The sequence below is a fragment of the Heterocephalus glaber genome, unplaced genomic scaffold (genome assembly GCF_053883595.1).
Source record: "Heterocephalus glaber isolate CG9 unplaced genomic scaffold, H.glaber_assembly_v1.0 deba00000071, whole genome shotgun sequence".
Lineage (NCBI taxonomy): Eukaryota > Metazoa > Chordata > Mammalia > Rodentia > Bathyergidae > Heterocephalus > Heterocephalus glaber.
This window is the reverse complement of record NW_028258137.1, coordinates 18,574,636-18,600,115: the sequence shown is the minus strand read 5'-3', so window position 1 is coordinate 18,600,115 and position 25,480 is coordinate 18,574,636. Positions and strand designations below refer to the sequence as shown.

The window sequence follows — 25,480 nt, the reverse complement described above, 5'->3', positions numbered from 1 at the left end:
GAACAAAGGAGGGGAAAGGGGAGGGACAAGAAAAAAAAGGGAATAGAAGGAAAAAATGGAAACAAAGCTTTTGTAAATAAGGCAGGGAAGAGGAGTTGAAGGGAGGGGAGGGGAATGGGAAAAGAAGCAAGATAAATCATATACAGGTACAAATTCCCTATGATGAATGTTATTATGTATATCTAAAATGTACCACTAAAAAAAAAGAATAAAAAGGGCTGGGGATGTAGCTCAGTAATTACCTGAGTTCAATACCTAGTACTACAAGAAAAAAACAAAATCCTTAGGACCATCTAGTTCACATGGAAGTTGAGAAGATCTCACGGAGTTTTTCCCCACTTTCAAGGGTTAATTTTATTTCTCTAAAATAGGAAGGAGAGGGCCGGGGATTTAGCTCAGCGGTTTCACCACCTGCTGCGCAAGCACAAGAACCCGAGTTCGATCCCCGGTACCAAAAAAAAAAACTAAAATAGGAAGGAGAGGGGTCAGGGATTTAGCTCAGTGATGCTTCTCTTGCCTTGCAAGCGCAAGGTCCTGAGTTTGATACCTGGCACTAGAACAAAACAAAACAAAAAATAGGAAAAAGAAAATTGAAATCAAGCTTTTGTATACAGGGAGGGGAGGTGGTGTAAGGGGAGGGGGGAGGGATAAAATAAATTTTATTTTAAAAATAAATTAATTTAATTAAATAGAAAGGAGAAGCTGGGCATGGTGGCACACACCTGTAATCCCAGCATTTGGGAGGCTGAGGCAGAAAGATCACTGCAAGTTCGAGGCCAGCCTGGACTACATAGTGAGTTCAAGATCAGCCTGCATAGTGAGACCTTGTCTCAAAAAAATAAAATAGAAAAAATAAATAAATAAAATTAATTAATTAATTAATTAAAATAAAATAGAACAGGAAGGACTGACTGGCCCAGTGTCAGGTAAAATCAACATTCTAGGTTAGGAACCTGGTATACTGATATTCATTAGCTGAGTACAGCTGTATAATCTAGCAAGCCATTTGCTTTTCTGTATTCAAATTTCTGAGAAGACAGCGAAACTATTCATAGAGAAAAACATATAACAATGACCATCCCAATTGCAATGAGAAGTCCTAGGACTCAGATTATGGTCTCTAAATATCATTTTCCAATAAAAAAGAACCAGGTCTCTTGAGAGAAGTGATAACTGTGTTTGTAGGGGAATTTTTCTATGATTAGAATATAATGGCATCTCAGTAGTAAAAAAGCTCTAAAGGGCTACCGAGTTGGTCAAAAGGCTTGGCAAACAACGGAATAAACTGCTACTGGCTAAGAGACAATACAAGTATCAATAAGGTAACTGAAGCCTATGAAATATATTAAAGTCCACTAGAGTGTTATGATACTAAACAACTAAATCTCATTGGTCATCTGAATGATATTTAAAAACCAACTCATTATTTCATTTTATATTTTTTCGTTTTTGGTTTTTTGAGATAGGGTCTCACATAGTTCAGGCTGGCCTTGAACTCGATATGTAGCCCAGCCTGGCCTTGAACTCCTGGCAATCTTCCTGCCTCAGCCTCCCAAGTGTTGGGATGACGTGTCACCTCCATCCCTGGCTCAACTAATTTTAAAAGCTGATAAATATAGGAAAGAAGCAATTATCCTAGCCTCTCCTATATAGACTATACATTGAGGTAACCAAGTATAGTAACTGAATGACCAAAGTTTCCAGGTGTGGTATTAAAGCTAGCAACTGCAAAAGAAAATAGAACTGGAATATCACCACTTTGCAATACTTAAATACAGTTCCAGTCAATATATGCCAGTGATTTTTTTTTTTTGGTACCAGGGATCAAACCCAGGACCTTGCACTTGGAGCCATTTCACTTGTTTCTTTTGTTTTGTTTTTGTTTTTGTAGTACCGGGGATCAAACTCATGGCCTTGCATTTGTGAGGCAGGTGCAGTGCCACTGAGCTAAATCCCCAGCCCAAATGCCAGTGATTTCTTATAGCTCAAAAAGAGAACCTAGGTATTAGGTGCCTCCCAAAGTACAAATATTGCCTAATATTTTTTAAAAATATGAATCGTGGGCTGGGGATTTAGCTCAGTGATTTCACCGCCTGCTGCACAAGCATAAGGACCCAAGTTCGATCCCTGGTACCAAAAAAAATATGAATCGAGACAGAATTTAATCAAGCCTCTAGATCTAATTATTAATCTACAGGAAAAAAACATAGAAAGGGTTGGAGAATGCAGTTTATTAGTAGAGTTCCTACAAGATACCCAGCCCCCAAAAGAGAAAAATTAGGGTCAAAGAAACATGTTAAACTACATGGCAGGAATGTAATCAATAAAACTCAAGATGGGAAAACCTATTACTCAAGTACTACAACTTTACTAATTAAATTAAAAGATCTGGGCATGGTAGCACACACCTGTAATTCCAGCACTTGGAAGGCTGAGGCAGGATTGCTGGGAGTTCGAGATGAGCCTGAACTACACAGCAAGACCCTGTCTTTAAAAAAAAAGAAAGAAACAAACACCCCAAATAAATAAATAAATGAAAAATACTAACCTATATATTAAAATATTTGAGAGAACAACAACAAACTGAAATGTATGGGTCATATTTATATCCTAATTGAAATAAATCGTATTTTAACTTGAAGCTGGGTATGGTAGCACAACCCTGTAATCCCAGCACTCTGGGAGGTGAAACCAACAGGATCACAAGTCAAGCTGACCTTAGACAATTCAGTGACCTATGAAAATCATGTCACACAATAAAAAATAAAAAAGGACTGGGGATGCAGCTCAGTGCAAAAACCCTAGGATTGATCCCTAGTACTACAGAAAAGAGAAACAGAGACAGAGACAGAGAGAGAAAATCAGAGAAATCTGGACACTAAATGGATATTTGATTGCATTAACAAATTACTGGTGTTTCTTTAAAGCAAGAATAATAGGTGCTGTGTCTGCCTGGCAAGCACAAGGTCCTGAGTTTGATCCCCTGTACCAAAAAAAGAAAAAAAAGAAAGAGAATAGTAATGTTGAGGTTATTTTTTAAAGAGTCACTACCTTATCCAGAGTTGCTACAATAATATGCTGAGATTCACTTCAAAATAATTTGAGACAGCCAGGGTTGGTGGTGCATACCTAAATTCTCAGCTACTCCCAGCAGCCTGAGGTAGGAGCCAGGCAACTTAATAAGACCCCGTCTCAAAATTAAAGAGGGGCAAGGAAAGGAAGGGAGAAAAGGGGACTGACAGAGAGCATGGAGAGCGGAGAAAGGGGAGAAGCGGGGGGAGAAGTGAGGGGAAAAGGGGGAAGAAGAGGGGAAAAGGAGACAAGGGAGAGAGGGGAGAAGAGGAGAAAAGGGGAAAGGGGGGAAGAGGGAGAGAGGAGGAGAGAGGGAGTGGAAGGAAGGAGAAGGGAGGAGGGAGGAGGTGGGTTGGGTGGCTGGGCATACAGCTCTGCGCTTCCAAAGTTCAATCCTCAATACCTAAAAAAACAAGACTGGGAGTTGGGATAAATAGAGCTCTTTTTGGTTTTTTGGCAAGGGTGGGAAGGAGGTAGTGCTAGGGATGGAACCCAGGGTCTCAAGAGTGTTAGACAAGCACTATGCCCCCAGTTCAAGTACAGCTATTATTAAAATGACTGATAATTGCTGTAATAACAAGAATTGTTCATTGCTGTACTTTGGTGATTACTATTTATGGGCTCATTGTATTATGCTTTCTAATTTGTATATATTTGGTGATATCCATAATAAAAGTCTAAAGAATAAACAGGAAAAATAAACTTTGGAGTGTGGGTCTGGAACCTGATTTACCTCTGAATTTCCAGTAGCCAAACAGGCAAATTAACAGCAATGGTTTTAGACTGAGCTCAGGCTGAGAGTTCAGGTTCAGAATTGTGATTAATGCCTGAAATACCTACCTGGTTTTTGCCCAATATTCTAGGTAAAGTAGCCCTTCAGAAAGCATTTCTTTTTTCTTTTAGTATTTTCTAACTTTAATACACAGTGAAGTTGTAAAGTTCAGTACATCTTCATTTTATTAAAATATTTTAATTTCATTAAAATAATTTCTTAAATACTTATAGACAATGTTTTGAAATTTTAATAACTTGATGCCTTCTTGAATTCCTCCTTCCTTGCCATACATAATAAAGTCCCCATCTATTCAAAGTAGTCTTGTCTCTTCACATTTTCCATGACGGCCATCATCTTATTGTGACCTCTAACTAGAAGACCTCATACATTTTTATTCCATCCTCTTCCCGCACAATTTTCAAAATCCACTTTAAGATTTCTTATTTTACATATTTCATTAACCTTTTGGGTCAACACTATTTTTTTCCTTCTATACCTTATATGTAACAGACATTTTGGCATTTAATTGGATTCTGTTTATTTCATGTGTAAATTCTGTCTTTCCTCTTAAATGTCAAGAACCTTGAAGAGCGCAAGGACCTGAGTTCGATCCCTGGTACCAAAAAAGAAGAAAAAAAGAACCTTGAAGATGTCCCCTCCTTTTTTTTTCTGGTACCATAGCCTGATTTCTTTGTAAACAATTCTTCCTTCATTTGTTGATCTTTCAGTCACAGATTCCTGACCTCTTCCAAGCAAGGCGAACTGTCTTATTAGGAAGTAGTGAAAGCTGGAGAAAAAGGCCTCTTTTCCACATCACCCACAGTAAGTACCATCCAAGCATCGAACAGGACCATCTTAGTTGTCACACAGATAAAACCACTCTGAGAATCAAGGCAACTGTATTCACTTGCTGTTGTTATAACAAATTATCACAAATGTAGTGCCAAAGAAATGGAGACTTTTTTTAATCTTACAGTTCTGTAGGTCCAAAGTACTACATGGGTCTTATTGAGCTAAAATTCAGGAGGAAGTGTTTCCTAATTGAGCAAACACACATTTGAATACGGAAGTAGCACTACATATGCTCCTCAGAGTCTGAAACACATTCACTTAGTCACATCCAACAACCCCAATTTGGCAGGCCTCTGTGGAAGGTGAGATTCCTTACCATTGCTGCCTCTGCCCTCATGCCCACTGCTAAGGACTCAGGTGCTTCCTTCCCTGGGTTCAGGATGATTTTTTTTTTAGACGAAGACTGGCTTCCCAAAAGATCTGTACTCTCATTTCAGCATTCTACCTCTTGGGGCTCCTTTTGGTCCCTCTGAATGGCCCAACTATATTTCTGCATTCACATCTAGAACTCTACCTGAAATGCTCTTCCCCCCAGCTCTCTAGATGGCTGGCTCCCTCTTATCAGGGCCTTAACCAGCCATGCTCTTGAAAGAAAATTCTCAGCCAGGCATGGTGGCACGCACATGTAATTTCAGCACTCTAGGAGGCTGAGGCAGGAGGATCACAAGTTAGAGCCCAGTCACAAATTAGCAACTTAGCAAGACCTTCTTTCAAAAGGAATAAAAACGGCAGGAGGGGTATTTCAGTCCAAAGGCTCTAAGTTCAATTCTCAGTATTCCCATAAATAAATAAATAAACACTAAAAAATTTTTTTAAAAACTCTAACACTTCTTTACTATCTCACAGACACTGCCCTTCATATTTAATTTTTTCACTTAATAATAGCAATAGGGGCTAACACACTGGGAACTTAATATGTTCCAAGTTTGTGCTAAACACTTCCTATGATCTGGAGATGGTTTCGGTCTTCCTCAAGGCTTCACGTGTTAGAATTTAATTCCTATTGTGAGACATTAAGTGAATGGAAACAATCTGACTATGCTGCTAAGAGGTGGAGAACTTTGGCAAATTATTAGGAATCCCCATGACTGACTCTTAGTGGCTTTACAGGAAAAGGGAAAGACCAGAAAAAAAAAATATATATGGATATATGAACATATACACATAGGCATATATGTATGTACACCTGTATGTGTGTGTATGTATGTGTATGTGTATACATATACCCATGCTCCCTGTCTCTTGCCATGTAATGCCCATCCCCACCTCAGGGCTCTGACAGCAAGACCACCATCACCAGAACCATGAGCTGATATAAACTTCCTTTCTATACAAGTCACTCCGTCTGTGGTACTGTGTTACCAGCAATAGAAAATGGACTGATGCAGCATTTTATGTGGATTATCTTATTTAACTACCATAACCACCACACAAGGTAAATTCTATCATTAGCATCACTTCACAGATAATGAAAAGTTAGAAGTGAGAGGTTGCATAACTTCATTTATGGCCACAGGGCCATGTGAAACCAAGCCCACATTAGTAAATACTACCACATCACACTGATCTGTTAATGTCTTCCCCTGTCCTGATGACATCCACCCCAGACTATGAAACTCAAAAGATATCATTCAACAAAGTATCTCATCTGGGTGTGGTGGTGCACACCTGTAATTATAGCACTAGGGAGGCTGAGGCCAGAGGATCACCAAGAGTTCAAGCCAGCCTGAGTTACTTAGCAAATTCAAAGCCAGACTAGACTATACAGCAAGATCCTGTCTCAAAAACAAACAACCAAACAAAAAAATGAAAACCAAATATTTCAGTCCCTATTGGCATAAAATAGGTGAATTAAAGTAATACTCTATGATTTTTCTTCATACATCTCAACCCACCTAAGGCCTTCCCCCAAATTCTTAGCACAGGACCCAGCCCCTAGAAGGTATTCAATATATCCAGAAAAATCTCAGCATTGTAGAGAGCCTTTGTGACCACCTAGCTATGTCCCCTTAGTTCATCAAAGGGGAATGGCTTTTCCAGGGTCTTAAAGAGACAACTGAGCAAAATGTACAATGAAGGGTACATAGGTTTCACAGACCCTAAGAGACAGCATTCTAACAAAAGACTGCAGTCAGTGTGCAGGTGCCCTGCTGAAGTGGAACCTAGGAAGAAAGACTAGGATGCTATACTTGCCTCTTACAAAAAAAACCACCCTCTGCCCAATGCCCTATTCCTTCTACAAACTGTCCAACACCTGAAACCTGTTATTAGAAAACTTATCACCCAAGCACACACCTAAAGATCTCTCTAGGGACCACAGGGTTCCTTGCTCTCCCCTTCCCACCTTTCTTCCCATGTCCCCTGGAGATAAAGAGGCAAAAATACCCGGTAACAGTGGTCTGGAGGCCCTCTGATAGCACCTTCAGAAGCAGGGAAGGCTTTTTTGTGGAGGACAAATGGGGCTGCTGGTCTGCTTCTGGTTATTCCGGTATACCCAGCTCTACAAAGTCCTGAGCATCTCCATCAAACAAGGTCTCAAGAATCCCAAATTCTATGTCACTTGCAAAACAGGACTAACAAATGCCAGTCTAGTCTAGACTAGAACAAAATTCTAGTCTAGCATGACTACAGAGAGTTTCTAGGATGAGGTGGTACAGAGACTGTGCTTCATGGGGACAAGGAAGCAGAGCAAACAGCAGGTGAAATAAAATGGAAAACATGAACTAATGTTCACTGAGTGCTTACTTTGTCCTTGGAGATTTTCTTCTTGGTGCTGTTTTACATACAGTAGCTTGCTGATGTTTCACAATCTTTATGAGGCAGGCACTATTAATATACCAAATGCAGAACCCAAGGCCTGGAAGTGTTCAGTAACTTGTCTAGGGGGCTGGGGATGTAGCTCAGTGGTGTCACACCTGCCTGGCAAACACAAGGTGGTGAGTTTGATCCCCAGTTCCACCCCCCAAAAATAAAAAAATAACTTGTCTAAAGTAATCCAGTTATTGGCATGGTTGGGATTCAAATTCAGGTTTGCCTGACTTCAAAGTCCCATAACACCATGTACACCACCTGCTGGGGGATGGCATGTGTGAAAGACAGGACTATGTATGAAAGAGTAAGGGATCTCTGAATGCCTAGCCACCAGTCTGAACACTGTTCCACAAGGGGGTCCATGTGCTGAGAAATGTTGCAGGAAGAATGGCCTAGCTTGTTTACGGAGGATGATGGAGGAAGATGGCAACCACATGCCCCTAGAAGATCTACAGGAAGGAAGGCAACAGCAGGAGTAAAGAATGTCAGAAGAGAAGCCAAATGAATGCCAAATGACCATCAATGGTGTTCATTTTTATATTTAACAAATAAAGACGTTCCTCAAGTCTCAGTCCTCAAAACTCACAGCACCTTCAATTCTTGAATTGTTCTCTTCTTCCTCAACTCTACTCAAGAAAGGTGAACAACTTTTCTTGCAGATTTATGTTTAAATCATGATATCTATAATTTTTTACTTTACTGGGGATTGAATCCAGGGCCTTCTACATGCTAGATAATTGCTCTACCACAGAGCTACATCCCTAGCCCTTTTTATTTTGATACAGTCTCCCTAAATTGCCCAGGCTGGTCACCAACTTGCCACACTCCTGTCTCAGCCTCCCGAATAGCTGGGATTTACAGGCCAGCACCACCGTGACTTAACCTCTAAATTTCTTGATGAAAAAATTTTCTCCAGTGGGTAAACCATCTGGCTATCTTCCCCCTCCAGTAATAAGTACCTTGCTCAAAGGTATCATTTGGGGATCGGGGATGGGAACCTCACCCTCGGGGAAAATCTAGAAACAGGGACACCTCTCAGTCCATCTGTTGCAGCTGTGCCTGTGGGTGTCGATCTCACTTTGGAGCTGTGTGCTGAGAAGAAAAGGGAACTCTGCTTCTTGATACTCTTGTGTAAGAATCCTAGTTCCAACAGCAGCGCCCCCTTCCCCCGCTGGCTGAGTTGAATTTCACCCAAATAGTTCTGTGTGAACAGGCACCCCTTTACTCTCCCAAACTCCTTAGGAAACCCACCCAGCCAGCGGTTCAGTTTAGAAGGAACTCTTCACAAACAAGGCTCAGCAATTTCCCAGGAGTGCTCAGCCCGCAGGTTAAAGAGAAGACAATGGGGGGGGGGGGTCCGCTTAGCTTGTCTAAACTTTCCCAGGGCACAGCTCAGGCTACGTCTGGGTTAAGAGGCTTGTATGGGCACCCTTTACACCCGCCACACCACTCCCAAGAGATACTCTCCTTCCAAACTACAAAAGGAGCACGAGATAGGATAAGAGGCGGTCCAAGCAGAAACGAACCACTACGGTTCTAGCCTTGCTTATGTCTGGACAGGCGCCGAGCCGCAGCTCTAGGTGGATCCCCTTTCCGTACACCCGTCGGCAGCTACAGCTTTCCCAGGTCTTTCAAGACCACCCTGCCCCTGCTTCCGGATTCCTAGCCCGGGGCGGACTCCACACTGGTTATTCAAGGCCTCTCCGCCCAGGCCCGTGGCTTACCCTCTAGCGTCTCGCACTGCACCAGGTTGAGATAGTCGGCCTGGCTGAGCACCCCTGCCTTCAGGCCGCGCACCAGTCCCTCCAAGTAGCCATTGTCTACGTTGAAGTATAGCTCCGGGAAGAACGACATGGCTGCAGCAGGGGCGGCGGCCCTGGAAAGCCCCGACCGGCCTGCAAGCAGCGCAACTCCAAAATCAGCTGACGCGGCGTCGGCCAGGGGCTGTGAAGTGCGTCAGGTGACGCACAAGACCCTCACGTGACCACAACTGAGCTGCGTCCGGCTTCCGGGTGGTTTCAAACGCAAGCATTGCGCAGGTGTGAGCTACAGACCGCCCTGTGGCGCCTGGGCGCTGAGGGGAGGCGGCCCTCTGGCTCCCCAGTTTGAGAGCTACTTAGATGTCCGAGGCCGACCGCATGATGTCGCTGTTGGCTGCAGAATTAGATCGGGACCCTCTTGCTTTCCCGGGTGAAGGGTACCTGGCACTGCAGGGTCGGCGGGGTAAAGGTGTAATTGGGAGGACTTCTTATCCTTGCAAAGATTCCACACTGCTGAGCCAGACTCTTCCTAAAGGGGAACTGAGATACGGTGAGGAGCGGACTTTGCTGGAGGTCACAATTAGCTGCCAGCAGACCCTGGAGCCTAATGCTTACTTGCTAACAGCCGGTGTGCTGCGGTGTGCTGCGCTGCGTCCGGCTTTCACTGCATTGATGCACAAGATTCTCCAGGGCTGGAATGCGACTTTTTTCTGCTTCCCCCAAAGGTGCCTAGTGCCTTAAAAGCGCGCGTGTATCTGGCTAAGATAACGGGTAGCCCAGGCCCTGAGGTAAGGGTGTGTGTGATTTCCTGGCTAGGTGACACCCCCTACTTCTTCCCTGAACCCAGCCCCCCTACAACGCCCACGTTCGAAAGAACCACAGACTTTGGATTGGTCCCATCCTTTATTTGCGTCTCCCGTCTCTGTCCAGATGTTGGCCGGTTAGGTGCGACTGCAGGGATTCGTAGCAGTACCCAGCTTGCGGCAGTAGCAGAAAGCGTTGAAGAAGCGGCAGTAGCATGTGGCGCACGGGTCACAGCATGGTACTTGCTGCCCCAAGCAGGACTCGTGCACCCTTACACAGCGGCGTGGGGTGCGGGGCTCGCGGCTCTGTGCGTCTAGCACCTGCGTTGGCAAGGGAGCAGGAACGTGGGCATGGGCCTCCAAAAACAAGTTCTAGGGCCTCATGTGCTCTAATCCATGCAGGATGGCAGTAGAATGTGGTCTACAGTGCCCCCCTCCCACCTGGTGAGGGTGTCTGGAGGTAGGGAGAGGGGATGGTACTAAATGCCCCCTGCCTGGCACCTTGCCCCTTTCCCTGAGCAGTTACCTCTGCCAAAGCTTCTGCTTTCTGCAGCAGAGCCTCTTCTGCTTTGTCTGGAGTTTTCTTCAGCGGAGCATGCAGACCTAGGTAGAGGATGTGAGGGCAGCCCCCATCATGCACAAAGTACCCATCTATCACGAGTAGATTGTGAAGGGAGATGGAGGGCTTATCCTGGGCAGGCAACTTTGTAGCCAGTGAGTGTCCAGGCCCCACCCACCCGGCCCTACCCCTACTCATACTGACCTGGGAACTCTGGGAACAGGACCTGGTCAGGCCTTCTGATGCCCTCCAAGGGGGCCAAGCCCATCTGGGCCCCCTGCGTTTCAGGCAATGCTAGCAGCAGGGCACAACTCAGCAGCACTGTGGTCAGCATGGCCTGGCTCAGCAGGAAAACCCACCACTTAGGTCCTCATCATCATAGGAGTACCCTCTAGGTGCCCAAAGAGAGTGCCTCCCACCCAGAGTAGGAGTTCCTATCAAACCCAAGGACTTACCTCTGCTTGCTCGTCCTTGCCTAGCGAGTTCCTGGCTACCTGTGCCCTCACTTATATGGTAGGGTCTAATGAAAGACCCACACGTGACTGCTCCCTGCAGCCACATATGAGGGGCCCTTCCTGGAGGGTGGGGGCAGAGTTCAGGCCTCACACCTTAGAGCCTGAACCTTTGGGTGCCCTACTAGAGGGGTGCTCATCTCCAATCTAGAGTGAGGACTCAAGCAGCCAATTAAAGTTTGTGTTCTAGGGCCCCCAAATTTCCACAGAACCCAAACCCAGAGTGTGGGGCCAGGCTGGAGCCATTAGCAATAACAAGGCAAGCGGCCCTGAGAGCTTAATTTAATTTCTGGCCCTGAAGATGCTCACTCAGGCCCTATGTGGAACGTTGTTTTCTTTGCTTCCAGGAACTTGGGTTAAGGACAATGAAGAGGGTGATGGGCCCGTCACTGTTGTGGGATTTCTTTGGAAATAGAGGGATAGGGAGACATCCACCTAGCCAAACATAGGCCCTTCTTGATTGCATTCCTGGTCCCGCCTCCCCTCCCTTTTCTCTCTTCTGGCTTCCCCAAGACCCCTACCCCTACTCCTGTCCACCAGTTCCTTCTGCACCTCAGGTTCCTGGAAACCAAGGAAGTAGAACGGACTGTTCCCTGGGTAGGCAAACAGCTTCAGAATAAAAAGCTTTCAGGCCGCTTGCCTCATTAGTGCTAATGGCTGCTCCCTTCCGGCCTGTATTGCCAGGCCTCTGCCCATGCTGGTCTCATCAGCATGAGTCTTCGATAAGAACTACCTATTTGTGGATGTGGAAGAACACAAAGGTCCCCACTTGTCCCTGCCTCCCCGCTCCTCTTTGGAGGGCTTTTTATTACACATGTGCCCACCCGGAAAGGGATGCAAGCTGAATCAGCTTAGAGCCCCCAGTGTACGATCGGGGCTGGCCCAAAATAGTGGAAGAGGATGAAGGAGTTATTGGGGTTTGCACCCCAGGTCCACACAGGCTGTTTGGATCAGGAGGATGCCTGAGGAAATCCTCCCAGCAGGTTGCCATCAGGCAGCCTTTTCCTGGAGTCAACAACTGTGTTTGTGTGCAGGCTTCATGGCAAGAAGGCCCTCTGCAGAGTGTGGGCCTAAGGCAAACTTCTTCCAGAGACAAGCACTGGTGTCCATTCTGGGATCAGGATGGCATTGGGCTCTCTCAAGTTTAGCTCAGAGTAACAATCCTTGGAGCTCAGAAATTCACTTATTACTGCCTCTGTGTGTGTGTGTGTGTGCGCGCGCGCGTAGGGAGTGACACTGAAGAATCAGAGAATTCACCCTTAAAGATAATCCAGCAAAGGGCCAGTCCCCTTATCTCCCTGAGAATGGTAGTGACAGTTTAGTGACCCTGTCCCAAAGCAGACCTGGTGTTGAGGCCTCTCTGAAAGATAGCATTGACATTTCCCAGAGGCTTTCTTTTCTCCAGAGTGGCATAGGATGAAGGTATCAGGCCCACAGTTGTGTTTATATCCTGGTTCAGTCACTTGGAGCTCAAGAAAGGGAATATGTTATTGTATATGAGGCACTTTCCCCAAATCCTTATGTTCTGTCCTCAACCCTAGAGATTCTGGCTGAAGAGGTGGGGAGCAAGGACTGCATGTAGACTGGAAAGGTTCTATAGGGAGTTGAGGTGGGGACTCTGGGCACCAGCTGGGCCCACTCAGTACCCATCCTAAGGACAACTCTTCATGTCTGGCATGGGGCCTCCTCCCACCCCAGTGCACAGCTATATGCTCAGCTGTGCATGTGCATGCCGGTGTATCTGCCCCATAGGTAGTGGCAGACAAGGCCCAAGGCCCTCAAAGGCACAGTGCATTATCCAGCTCAGGTCCAGTGGAGGAAACAAGCAAGAAAACCAACCATCAGAACATGATGGCAGCCAGGCACAGTGGTGCACACTTGTAATCTGAGCTACCTGGGAGGTTGAGGCAGGAGGATCACAAGTTCAAGGCCAACTCGGGCAACTTAGCAAGACTCTGTCTCAAAATTAAATATAAATAAATAAAAAGGACTGGAAATGTAGTTCAGTGCTCCCTGTATTCAGTCCCTAGGAACACATAGACACACACACACATCCACCTCAGCTGAAGGTGGGGAGGGAATTGACTAGGGAAAGCTCTTCCTGGAGAAGGGAGACTTTAGTCATGAAACTTGAGTAGAAGCTGAGGAATGACTGTCAAGGAACAGTATAAATTCCTTGGACTCATAACTAGCATACTGTGCTGTCTAGTTCTACTGCTTAACCCATGCTTTTCCCCAAACTTGGTTCACTCAAGGGCCCCATCCCAGTCAGTGAGTCAAATGAGTCATTTCTGTCATCTGGAGATGGGGAGATGATAACCCCCACCCAAGGTGCTCCTCAGAGTTAGTTTCATGAGTGAGTCAGCCAGCAGACATCTGTAGCTACTGTCAACTGCTACTGTACAACTGTTGTGAATGTGCATCTACTCAAACTATAGCCATAGGAGCCCAAAATCACTCATATCACCCATAAAACCAAGTAGAGTTCAGACGAGGAAATACACATTTGTTTATATCCTTTCCCACTCCAACCCCCTTTTTCCCTTCAATGCAGTGTCACCCAACTCCCTCTACTCAATAAACTGTCCCAAATGGGTTTCTTGTCATAGCTCTCTGTGTATATGTATACCTGTCATTACATCTATATTAAATTTTGCAAACAATGAATCCTTGGTTTCATTTACCAATTTTGTTACAATTAGAAGTTTCTGCCTTTCTAACATTTTCTGTGTTCCTTGGTGTTATGGCTTGAATATGATTAATTGTGTCTTCTTAAAGGTTCATGTGATTAAAATCTTAGTCCCCAGGGTGGCAGTATTGGGAGGTGGAGGGCCCTTTAAGAGGTGGGGCCTTGGGCAGAGGATTTGGCTCAGTGGCTCCACCCCCTGCCTCACAAGCGCAAGATCCGGAGTTAGAGCCCCCGTACCAAAAAAAAAAAGAGAGAGAGAGGTGGGGCCTAGTGGGAGGTCCCCTAGGTCTGGGGAACTACCATCTCTGGAGACTCTTTGAGTTCTTGCTGAAGGTTTGTTGTAAAGGTAACAAGCCCACCCCAACCCACAGCTTTCTGCTTCCTGTTGGAGATGTGGCCACTTGATCTGACTGGAGTACCTGGCATCTGTAATGGGGACTTTGTCAAGCTTCCGCTATGCCATTTGGACTCTCAGCCTCTCAAACTGAGCTAAATAAACCTCATTTTTTCATAAATAGCCTACCTCAGTAAACCTGATTAATTCACTTGGATTTTTATTTTTACCTTTCCTAGCAACTGAGATGCAATTGCCAATCCCAACGTTTAACTTTCCTTCTTGGATAGCAGTCGCCTACTTCCATTAGTCTATGAAAGAACCCCATTAGAGCCTGTTTCCTCAGTAAATGAGCATAAACAATGTGGGTGATTTTACTGGTCAGGAACCAGCCTGATGTTTGTTTGTTTCAATTTTTATTTTTTATTAGTACATGTTTGTAGTACATAATGATCACATTCCTCATGGGGAGTTGGAACATGTACATAACACATCTCAGCTCTTTCCTCATACCCTCTCCTCCCCCTCCCTTCCCCCCTCCCTCCATCTCTTGATCCCTTGCCCCTTCGCAAAAGATCTATCTCCCTGTTTCCTATTATCTTGGCAAAATGACCTTCAGAAATATGTAGTGTGTTCTGGTTGGAGGCTTTGGGAGAACTTGAGGTGCAGAGCCTACCTGGTGAGGCTGGGGCCCCGACTCCAGGGAAGAGAAAAGTGAGAGGGTCACAAAGACAAAGAGATGTGAATGAACCCCACCCCTCCTCTTCTTTTTCCTCCTGCATTACACTTCTTATCCCCAAGGGTGCTGTTCTCACATTGTCTCATGGGAGTGTTGGGTACACAGTGTAAATTTTCATTAAACTGCACTTTTAAAATTTGTACACCTAGGTTCAATCCCTAGCATTGAGAGAGAGAGAGAGAGAGGTTTATTTTACTGTGTTGCACCTTAATAAAGAACATTTTTTTTCTTTTCCTTTATTAGAGGTTCATAAAATAATGGAATGTCTAACAATAAATGAATGACCCCTTAGAGTTTATGATGTAGGGTATATTAAAGAACTACATCCTCAAAGAGAGGTGCCTCTTGCCTTATCCACTAGGGGCATTCTGAGGCTATTGTTTCTCACCATTGGATTTAAAGAAAAGACTTTAGGGCCTCACAGCCTCGAAAGAGCAACGTGTATGGAATCCAGTCAGCTCTGAGGGCACAGATTGTGATTTCAAGGACAAGGGAAAAAGTTCTTCAACCAGGGTTAAGACTTAAAGTAAGAGGAGCATAAGTTGATGTTTGAAGAACTTCCATTAGCATTTCTTGTAGAACAAGTCTTATGGAGATATATTTTTGATAAAGATTTGCTGCTGCTGACTTCTGGTGTGATGGCGCCCAATCGAGTGTCCTGAGTATGACGCTGAGAGCCCTCAGCGGGCTAGACCGCCTTATGTGACTTCTGCTGGCTGCAGGCTGCATGGGAAGGACTCTGGGGGACTGGTAGCCACGCGATAGAGGCAGTGACCTTTGAGCATGTGGCTGCGAACTCCACCAGGGAGGAGTGGGCTTTGCTGGATCCATCCTAAAAGAAGCTCTACAGAGATGTGATGTGGGAAACCTTTAGGAACCTGGCTGCCATAGGAAGAAACTCAGATGACCATCAAATTGAAGATGAGTACAAAACTTTCAGGAAAAGTCTAAGATATTCCTCCAGTCTTACAAAGAAAATTTAAGCACAGAGAACACTGATCTTCATCAAAGCCATAAACCTCATAGTGATCGTTTCTTGCATGGTGAGGGGCACATGTTAGCATCGGTATTTCACACATCACAGACATGAAGTTCAAATATGCTGCTCATGACTAATGATTTTATGCATCACAGAGACACTGAAGACAACAATGTCAATAAGTCTATACCATATACTGGCCCATAAAACATTCCTATGTAAATATAATAGAATCAAAATTATTGCATGCATATTATCAGATCATAGGGCAATGACACTAGAAATGTCAAAAATGTATACAAACTATGGGAACTCGAGAATACTATCTTCTATTAATGAGTCTCAGAACAAATTAAAGAAAACATGAGTTTCTAGAGTCCAGTCTAGAGTCTATAATACCATTTGTAGGAAAATGGAAGCACCTTGAGACCACAATATTAAGTGAAGTAAATAAGACACACAAGCTTAAATAATACCTTGTTTCTCATAAATGAGAACCACAATATATAACTGAAGTGTAGAATAAAAGATATGCAGTAGGAAAAATCAAAATGAATGTTTGGCATGTGGGAAATGAACTGAGAAATAGGAGGAAGGAAGGGAGGGAAATGAGATCAGAAAAGAGTGACAAATTGTGAAGTGCTGTATACATGCACCAAGTCCCTATCAAGAATGTGCTCATCATGTAGTACAGACACACTGTAACTATATACAAAGAGGTCCAGTGGATTCAGGGAGGGGAGGGGAAGGGTTAAAACCATATCACAAATTATGAACATGTACCAACTCCTCAACATACATGTAATCATCATGTACTACAAACTTGTACTACCAAGAAACAATTTAAGAATTAAAAACATTGGATTTGGGCCTGGGATTTAGCTCAGCAGTTCTGCTGCCTTCGCAAGTGCAAGGTCCTGATTTCAATCCCTGGTACCAAAAAAAAAAAAAAAATCAGACTCACAAGCTTAAATATCACATGGTCTGTCTTATAAGAGTAACAAAATAAAAATAATTTGAAGAGAATAATACAAAATACATAGTAGAAAACAAAGAGAAAGTTCTTTTTCCAGAGTTAATGGGCTCAAGTGATGGAGGGAGGGAGAAAGAGTGGAGAAGTGGATGAAAAAAGATGAAGATGTAAGAATGGTTGCTATTAAGAAATCATCCAATAACAAATGCTGTCGGGGGTGTGGGGAGAAAGGAACCCTTCTCCATTGTTGGTGGGAGTGCAGACTGGTGCAACCATTGTGGAAATCAGTATGGAGATACCTCAAAGAATTAGGCTTAAGAGGTCCCATTCAACCCAGCTATCCCTCTGCTGGGTATCTTCCCAAAAGAATTAAAAGAATCATGCCACAGTGATATATGTGCACTTATGTTTATAGTGGCACAGTTCGTAATAGCGAAAGCTTGGAAACAGTCCAAGTCCCCATTAACTGGAAACTGGATAAAGAAGATGGGGGGGTTGTTTTTGTTTTTGTTTGGTTTTTTTGGTACCGGGGATCGAACTCGGGTCCTTCTGCTTGTGAGGCAGGCGGCGGAACCACTGAGCTAAATCCCTGGCCCAATGTGCGGTTTTTTTTATAAACAAAGTATTAGATCAAATCTCATCTGAAATCAAACCTATGTTTGGACTTTTTCAGTTATCAGGGCCAATAAATTATTATTATTATTATTATTATTACTAAATTTTTGGTACTGGGGATCAAACCCAGGACCTCACGCTTGCCAGGCAGGTGCTATGCCACTGAGTTAAATCCCTGGCCCCCAATAAATCGCCACAAGTTCAAGGCCAGCCTGAACCACATAGTAGACCTTGTCTCAAAAAACCCAAAAATATGCATAAAAATAAAAGCAAGCTTTTGAGAGTTTGTTAAGGAGGGAAAAAACCATGAAGAATAGAAGCAGTAATTGAATGTTACCCCTTCATCAAGTGTGTCCTTATTGAGATCATCATTCTTAGTGGCTCACCGCATAGCTAAAGCTAAAAAGCCCCTTACTTTGATGAAGAGTTGATCTTGCCTGCTGCTAAAGACGTTTGTCATGAACTTTTTAGGAGAGAACGCAGTTCAAATGGTGGCATGTGTTCTACTTTCAGCTAGCACCGTAACTACACAAATTGATGAAATAGCAGAGGATATTGAAGCATGGTTGTTAGAATTAATGAGTCACCATGGAATGCAATCCAGTTCATCAAGTCTACCAATGTTGACAACAAGGCAACAATGGTTGCTTTGTGTGATATATTTTTCAGGAAAATGTGCATGCGGATATTTTTTTTTTTTTGTACCGGGGATCGAACTCAGGTCCTTCCGCTTACAAGGCAGGTGGCAGAACCACTGAGCTAAATCCCCGGCCCTATGCGGATATGTTATGTGGGCTTTGTTGCCATCTAATACCCAGCTGAAGAACTATTCAAATCCTTGAATGATGGCATGTCCAGAAACCTAATTGGTCATTTTGTGTCAGTACAGAGCAGCTGCTGTGACTGGACAGCTTTCTGGTTCTTTTTTTTTTAATAAACTTTATTTTATTTTACCCCATTCCCCCCCTTCAAGCCGCCTCACCTCCCTCCCTATGTACAAAAGCTTTGTTTCCATTTTTTCCTTCTATTTTCACTTTTTTTCTTGTCCCTTCCTTCCTCCCTCCCTCCTCCTTTGTTCCCCTTCCCATTCGAACATTTTCTTCCCATCTCCCAATACCTATTATACATTTCAGTCCTTATTTCCACTTTCAGTTTCTTAAACCAGAGAAACAATGCAGTATTTTTTTTTTGCTTAAATTCTTTTATTGGTACATTTTAGGTATGCAATACGTTTACATTTATCATTGGGTGCTTGTACCTGTACATGACGTATCTTGGTTCTTATTTTTTCCCCATTCCCTGTGAACCATTCCCCTCCTCCACCCTTCCCTATTTACAAAGACTTTGTTTCCATTTTTTCCTTTTCTCATAATTTTTCCTTTCCCTTCTATCCTTTCTCCTTTCCCTCCCACTTCCCCTCCCCTTTTGGACCTTTTCTTCCTATTTCAAATTTTCAATTATTGGTTTTAATCATTTTAATCCTTATTTACACTTTAAGTTTCTCACACTAGAGAAACTATTCGGTATTTACACGTGTCCTATTTATTTCACTTAAGAGTATGTCCTCAATATGCATCTATTTAGCTATAAATTTCTGTAGTTTCTCATTCTTTATGGCTGAGTAGTACTCCATTTTATAAAAAAAAAACCAACAACAAAAACCATATCTTCTTTATCCAGCTTCCAGTTGATGGGCACTTGGGCTGTTTCCAAGCTTTAGCTATTACAAACTGTGCCGCTATAAACATAGGTGCACATATATCACTGTAGTATGATTCTTTTAATTCTTTCGGGAAGATACCCAGCAGGGGAATAGCTGGGTCAAATGGGACCTCTAGTCCTAGTTCTTTGAGGTATCTCCATACTGATTTCCACAATGGCTGCACCTGTCTGCACTCCCACCAACAATGGAGAAGGGTTCCTTTCTTCCCACACCCCTGCCAGCATTTGTTATTGGTTGATTTCTTGATAGCAGCCATTCTTTCTGGGATGAGGTAGAATCTCAGTGTTGTTTTCATCTGCATCTCTCAAATGACCCGTGATGTTGAACATTTTTTCATATATTTGTTTGATGCTTTTACTTCTTTGTCTGTTCATTTCAGATGCCCATTTTTTAATTGGATCTTTGAATTTGAGGGGGTCTGATTTTTTTAAGTTCTTTATATATTCTAGATAGTAGTCGTTTGTCTGAGGTACAGCTGCTAAAATTTTTTTCCCACATTGTAGGTTGTCTCTTAGCTCTGTTGATGGTTTCTTTTGCAGTGCGGAAGCTTTTTAATAAGATGAAATCCCAGTTGTTGATTCTTTCTGCTAGTTCCTGTGCTACTGAGGTTTTGTTCATAAAGTCTTTTCGTATGCCAATATCTTTAAGAGTTCTACCTAACTTATCTTCCAGCAAGTTTAGTGTTTCTGTTTTAATATTTAGATCTTTAGGGCCAAGAATTTAGCTCAGTGGTTTCGCCGCCTGCTGCGCAAGCTCAAGGACCCGAGGTCGATCCCAGGTACCAGAAAAAAAAAAATTTAGATCTTTAATCCACTTTGATCTTAGTTTAGTGCATGGTGATAGATATGGGTCTAGTTTTAATCTTTGGCAGGTTAAAATCCAGTTTTTCCAACACCATTTATTAAATAGGCTATCTTTCCTCCACTGAGGGTGGTTTTCTTTCCCCACATCCCACCGTCATTTGTTATTGGTTGATTTCTTGATAACAGTCATTCTTTCTGGAGTGAGGTGTAATCTCAGCATTGTTTTAATTTGCATTTCACAAATGACCAGTAATACTGAACATTTTTGCCATTTCTAATTCTTCATCTGAGAAGTGTCTTTATTTCAGATTCCCATTTTTGGATTGGGTCTTTAAATTTGAGGAGGTCTGATTTTTTTGAGTTCTTTATGTATTCTAGATAATAGTCCTTTATCAGAATAGCTGATAAAAAGTTTTTCCCACTCTGTGGGTTGTCTCTTTATTCTGTTGGTGGTTTCTCTTGCTGTGCAAAAGCTTTTCAACGGGCTAGGGATTTAGCTCAGTGGTTCCGTCGCCTGCCTCGCAAGCGCAAGGACCCAAGTTCAATCCCTGGTACCAAAAAAACAAAAAAAGCTTTTTAATAAGATGAGGTCCCAGTTGTTGATTCTTTGTAGTATTTCCCGTGTGGTCTGGGTTTTGTTCATGAAGTCTTTGCCTATTCCTACGTCCCCAAGCATTCTACCTATTCTCTCTTCCAGCATATTTCGTGTTTCTGTTTTAATATTTAGATCTTTGATCCATTTCAATTTTAGGTTAGTGTGTGGTGAAAGATATAGGTTTAGTTTCAATCTTCAGCATGCAGAAAGCCAGTTTTTCCAGCACCATTTATTAAAGAGGCTGTCTTTCTTCCAGTGAAAGTGTTTGGCTCCTTTGTCAAAGATAAGGTGGCTGAATATGTCTGGAATTGTTTCTGCATCCTCTAGTCTGTTCTATTGATTCTCAAGTCTGTTCTTTTGCCAGTACCATGGTGTTTTTATCATCGTACCTTTGTAGTATAATTTCAAATGAGATATTGTGGTGCCTCCCTGCCTTGCCTTTGTTGCCCAGAATTGCCTTTGCTATTCTAGGTCTCTTCTGATTCCAAATGAATTTTAGGATTGTTTTTTCTAATTCTGGAGATATGCTGTTGGGATTTTTATTGGGATTGCATTGAATCTGTATAACAATTTTGGAAGTATGACTATTTTCACTATATTGATTCTTCCTATCCAAGAACAAGAGATATTTTTCCTTTTTTTTTTTGGTACCGGGGATTGAACTCAGGTCCTTGCACTTGTGGGGCAGGCAGCAGTTCATTTTTTGATGTCCTCTTCAATCTCCTTTTTCAGAGTATTGTAGTTTTCAATGAGAGGTCTTTTACTTCCTTCATTAGATTAATTCCTAGGTATTTCCTTTTTTTTGGATGCTATTATGAAAGGGATTGTTTGTCTAATTTCTCTCTCTGTGAGTCTGTTATTTGTGTATAGGAAGGCAATTGACTTTTGTATCAAGCTATGCCACTGAATTTGGTTATCAAATCTAAAAGTCTTTTGGTGGAGTTTTTGGGGTCTTCTATGTAGAGTATCATGTCACCTGCAAATAATGATAATTTAACTTCTTCCTTTCCTATCTTTATTCCTTTTATTTCTTTCTCTTGCCTAATTGCTCTGGCTAATGTTTCCAGGACTATATTGAACAAGAGTGGTGACAGTGGACATCCTTGTCTTGTCTTGTTCCTGATTTTCATGATTGGATTTTTTTTTTTTTTTTTTTTTTTGCAGTACCAGGGATTGAACTCAGGACCTTCCACTTGCCAGGCAGGTGCGGTGCCACTGAGCTAAATCCTCAGCCCATCTTGTTTCTGATTTTCAAGTGAAAGCTTTTAGTTTTTGTCCATTTGGTATGATGTTGGCTGTTCTGGTTTCATTATTCTGGTCAATAAGGTCGCTTCTGAATGTGAGTCTAAACACTGTGTCACCCATAAAGAAATGCTAGCTAGCTGGAAAATGTCCTCCAACTTTAACAACATTTCACAGGATTTGATTAAAATTATAAACCACATTCAAGTACATGCTCTTCACTCAGTCTCTTTGTGCAGCTTTGGGAGGAGAGGGTTACAGAGCAGACACATCTTCTCTTATATACAGAAGTGAGGTGGCTTTCTGAAGGCAGATCACCTTTTAAAGGCTAGAGTTTTTTACTTACTAGAGTCACTCTAGAGATTTAGAGAAACAGTTACCACTGAAAGCACATTTCAGTGACACAGAATGGGTTGCAAAACTTGCTTATTCATGTGACATATTCAACCTACTGAAAAAAAACTCAATCTGCCACTTAAAGGGAGAATAACTGTGTTCAAGTTGGCAGATAAAATGATTGCATTCAAAGCCAAATTGGAAGTATAGGGGTGATGTCTCAGTCACTTTCTCATCACTGGGACAAAATACTAGACACCCACGATTTAAAAGAGCAGAGATTGATTTTGGCTGATGGTTTTATAGGACTTGGTGCATAGTTAGCTGGCTCCTAGGTTGGAAGGGCATGGTGGAAGGGATTTGTGGAGGAAAGCTGTTCACATAATGGTGGCCAAGAAGCAGAGAGAGAGGAGGAGCTAGGTAGGGAGATATCCCCTTCCAGATCACACCCCTTCCAACCATACCCTACTTTTTAACAGCACATTCAGTTCTGAACTCTTCAGTGGATTAATCCACTGATGAGTATAACACCCCCAATGATCCAATCACTTTCCAAAGTCCCACATCTGAACATAGGAGGCTTTGAGGGAATATTCTAGACCTCAACTATAAGAGGTGAAAATTGAACATTGGGATTTTCAAACATTAAAAGAGATTTTGAAAGAGAATGAACCAGAGCCTTCTTTCCTGAGCCAGTGCATGATCACATATGTCAACTTTCAAGAGTTAGAGCATTACTTCCCAACCATAAAAGATCCCTGAACTGGGAAGGAATAGATCCCCAACCTACCTGTGGATAAGCCAGGTGAATCAACATTGAGCTAGAAGAGGATCAACTGCTTGAGATCACAAATGACTGTGGCTTTAAAAATATGTTTGGGAAAAAAAAATATGTTTGGGGGCCGGGGATTTAGCTCAGTGGTACCGCTGCCTGCCTTGCAAGCACAAGGACCCGAGTTTGATCCCCGGTACCAAAAAAAATATATAGGTTTGGGACAACTTGAAATCTCCAAATATTCTGGATTAAACTCAAGGTGGAACATCCTGACATTGCCACCAAAGTACTGAAAAGCTTACCTTCTGTCTTAGTTACTTTTCTCATTGCTGAGACAAAATACCTGACATCTAAAATTAAAAGAGGAAAGGTTTATTTCAACTCACACTTTGTAGAGGTTTCAGTCCATAATCTGGCTAGCTCAAAGGCAGAGCGGCATGGCAGAGGGGCATCCCAGAGAAGAAACAGTTCATAGCAAAGCAGGGCAGCAGGCAGAAGACAGCAAGGCCGTAAGTGAGCAACAAACGACAATCAAGCAATAAGTGGCAATAGCAGCTTCTTTCTGTACATTTATACTCTATCTAGGCTATCTGCCCATACGGTGGGTAGCACTCACACCCAGAACTATGTCAAACCTATCAGTGGACTAATTCAGTAATCATGCACCCTTAATCAGAGCATCGCATGCTCTAGATCAAGCCACCTTTGAAAAAGGCCCATCTATGACCATATGACGCTTTGGGGGACCCCAGACACAAGCCATAACACCTTCATTTCCAATGTCTTATCTTTGTAGGATTTTTTTTTTTTTTGCAGTGACAGCAACCAAAATGAAGATTACAGAGTAGACTGAATTTAAGCAACACAATTTGGGTGTCACTGTCTCCCATCACCCCAACCCAGGACAATCTAGTTGCAGGAAAACAAGCTGAGATTCCACTCATTCTGCACTATGGTAAGCTGTATAATTATTTCATTACATATTACAGTGTAATAATAGATATAAGGTGCACAATAAATATGTGCTTAATCATCCCCAAACCTTGCCCCCTCTCTATTTCTTCTTCTTCCTATTCTTCCTCCTCTTCCTCTTCCCCTTCCTCTTTCTCTTTGCCTTCTTCTTTTCTGTGTGTGTGTGTGTGTGTGTGTGTGTGTGTGTGTGTGTGCGCACATGCACTGAGAATTGAACCCAAGGCCTTCACACCGAACTACATCCCCAGCCCTTTCTATTTTTTTATTTCAGGACAGGGTCTCACAAAATGCTAAGTTGCTCAGGCTGGTCTCAAATTTATGATCCTCTTGGCTCAGCTTCCCAGAATGCTGTGATTACAGGCATGTGCTACCACATCCAGCTCCTACTTCCCTTTCTCTCTCTCTTTCCTTTCTTTCTTTCTTTTTTCCTACTACCATTTCTAGCTCCAAAAGCCAATGCTTTCCTCATATGAGATTGTGGCTGAACACTGGGAACTAAGGAGTGAGAAGGGGCATCTGGGGTGTCAGAGGCAGAACAGCTCAGCCTCAGGGAATACCAATATGTCCTGGCCCTATAAACCAGTGAGGAGGCAGACTCATTTCTTCATCTGTGAAATATGTATTGAGTGCCTGTGTGCCGGAGCCTGGTACTTAGGGCTTACTCAGGGCCTTGGAGTTCAGAAAGCAGGGTTCGTGTGAGGGTTGGGGATGGAACACAAATGGTTGGGGATGGGAACACAAAGAATTTGAGTCTCTTGTAGCTCCTGTGGTCTGGTCAACTCAGTTGGCCCTTGCAAGTCCCAGAAGTTCCCTGCTTCTTTGTGAGCAGGGCCATCACCTCCACCATGGTCTGGATGGATTCTGTTCACCATCAGAGGTTGCCTAAAGAGCACACAACCCTCATGGTTCAGCTGAGACTACAAGTGGGCCCATAGCCAAATCTGCTGAATTAACCAAAGTCAGGAAGAAGCCCAGAGAAACTGAACTCTATACCTTCAGGGGTCTGAATGCCATCCACCAGTTACCCATGTTCAGGAAGTGACACTTATGTGGATGCCCCAAAGATTCCTGTGTAGGGATCTGCCCCTCCTCCAATCCATCCTCTTCCTGAGTACACCCTCCTCCTCCAGAGCTTCCCACACTCTCAGGCACTGGCTCCCCAAGTTTGACTATCTGCCTCCTCCATCTGCAGCCTGAACCCCAAGACTCAATCCTCCAAATTCCCTTAGGTAGCCATCTTGCACAACTTCACCCAATGATAATATGTGCCCTTCCTGCCGTTAATAGCCCTTAAAAACTGGAATTCAAAGGCATTAGCCCCACTTGATGTGACAACTTCACCAAGCTTTCCTGAGTATATAACGTTTTCAGATTCCAGCAGGGCTATAATGTTGGAGGTTAGAAAACTGATGCTCATAGTTTTCTGTGAGGCCTATCCTGAATTGGCCCATCCTAGTATTCACCCACCCAGAGTGGATGTTGGCCCATCGGACACCTTTCTCACCTTAGACCAGAGTTTGGCACCAGGTCAGGGCATTCAGGGTAGTCTGGAAGAGCCATG

General features: G+C 43.2%; 2 protein-coding genes across 7 annotated transcripts in view; both read right to left on the bottom strand.

Annotated features, from left to right (window-relative positions):
• Atp6v0d1 (ATPase H+ transporting V0 subunit d1) overlaps positions 1-9,598 on the bottom strand; it is a 49,769-nt gene extending 40,171 nt beyond the window's left edge. For 3 of the 6 annotated variants that reach the window (XM_021256862.2, XM_021256863.2, XM_021256864.2), the window contains exon 1: positions 9,235-9,484. In XM_021256862.2, the coding sequence (XP_021112521.1) occupies positions 9,235-9,364 (130 nt within the window). In that variant the 5' untranslated portion in view covers positions 9,365-9,484. Of the gene's footprint in view, positions 1-9,234 lie in introns of all 6 variants that reach the window. The other 3 variants (XM_087181009.1, XM_087181029.1, XM_004843032.4) reach the window with 2 other exon arrangements.
• Positions 9,599-9,918: 320 nt separating this feature from the next.
• On the bottom strand, positions 9,919-11,977 carry Agrp (agouti related neuropeptide). Its single transcript, XM_004843031.3, has 4 exons — positions 11,088-11,977; positions 10,837-10,969; positions 10,600-10,676; positions 9,919-10,394 (listed from the first exon to the last, which is right to left on the bottom strand). Exons 2-4 carry the CDS (start codon positions 10,964-10,966, stop codon positions 10,212-10,214), a joined length of 390 nt encoding a protein of 129 aa, XP_004843088.1. The 5' UTR covers positions 10,967-10,969; positions 11,088-11,977; the 3' UTR covers positions 9,919-10,211.
• Between the last annotated feature and the right edge of the window lie 13,503 nt (positions 11,978-25,480).

Coding starts and splice junctions, on each gene's coding strand:
- Agrp (XM_004843031.3), bottom strand. CDS start 10,966: ATGCTGACCACAGTGCTGCTGAGTTGTGCCCTGCTGCTAGCATTGCCT. Junction 10,677..10,836: donor CCTGTTCCCAGAGTTCCCAG/GTCAGTATGAGT, acceptor TCCTCTACCTAG/GTCTGCATGCTCCGCTGAAG. Junction 10,395..10,599: donor AAGCAGAAGCTTTGGCAGAG/GTAACTGCTCAG, acceptor TTGCCAACGCAG/GTGCTAGACGCACAGAGCCG.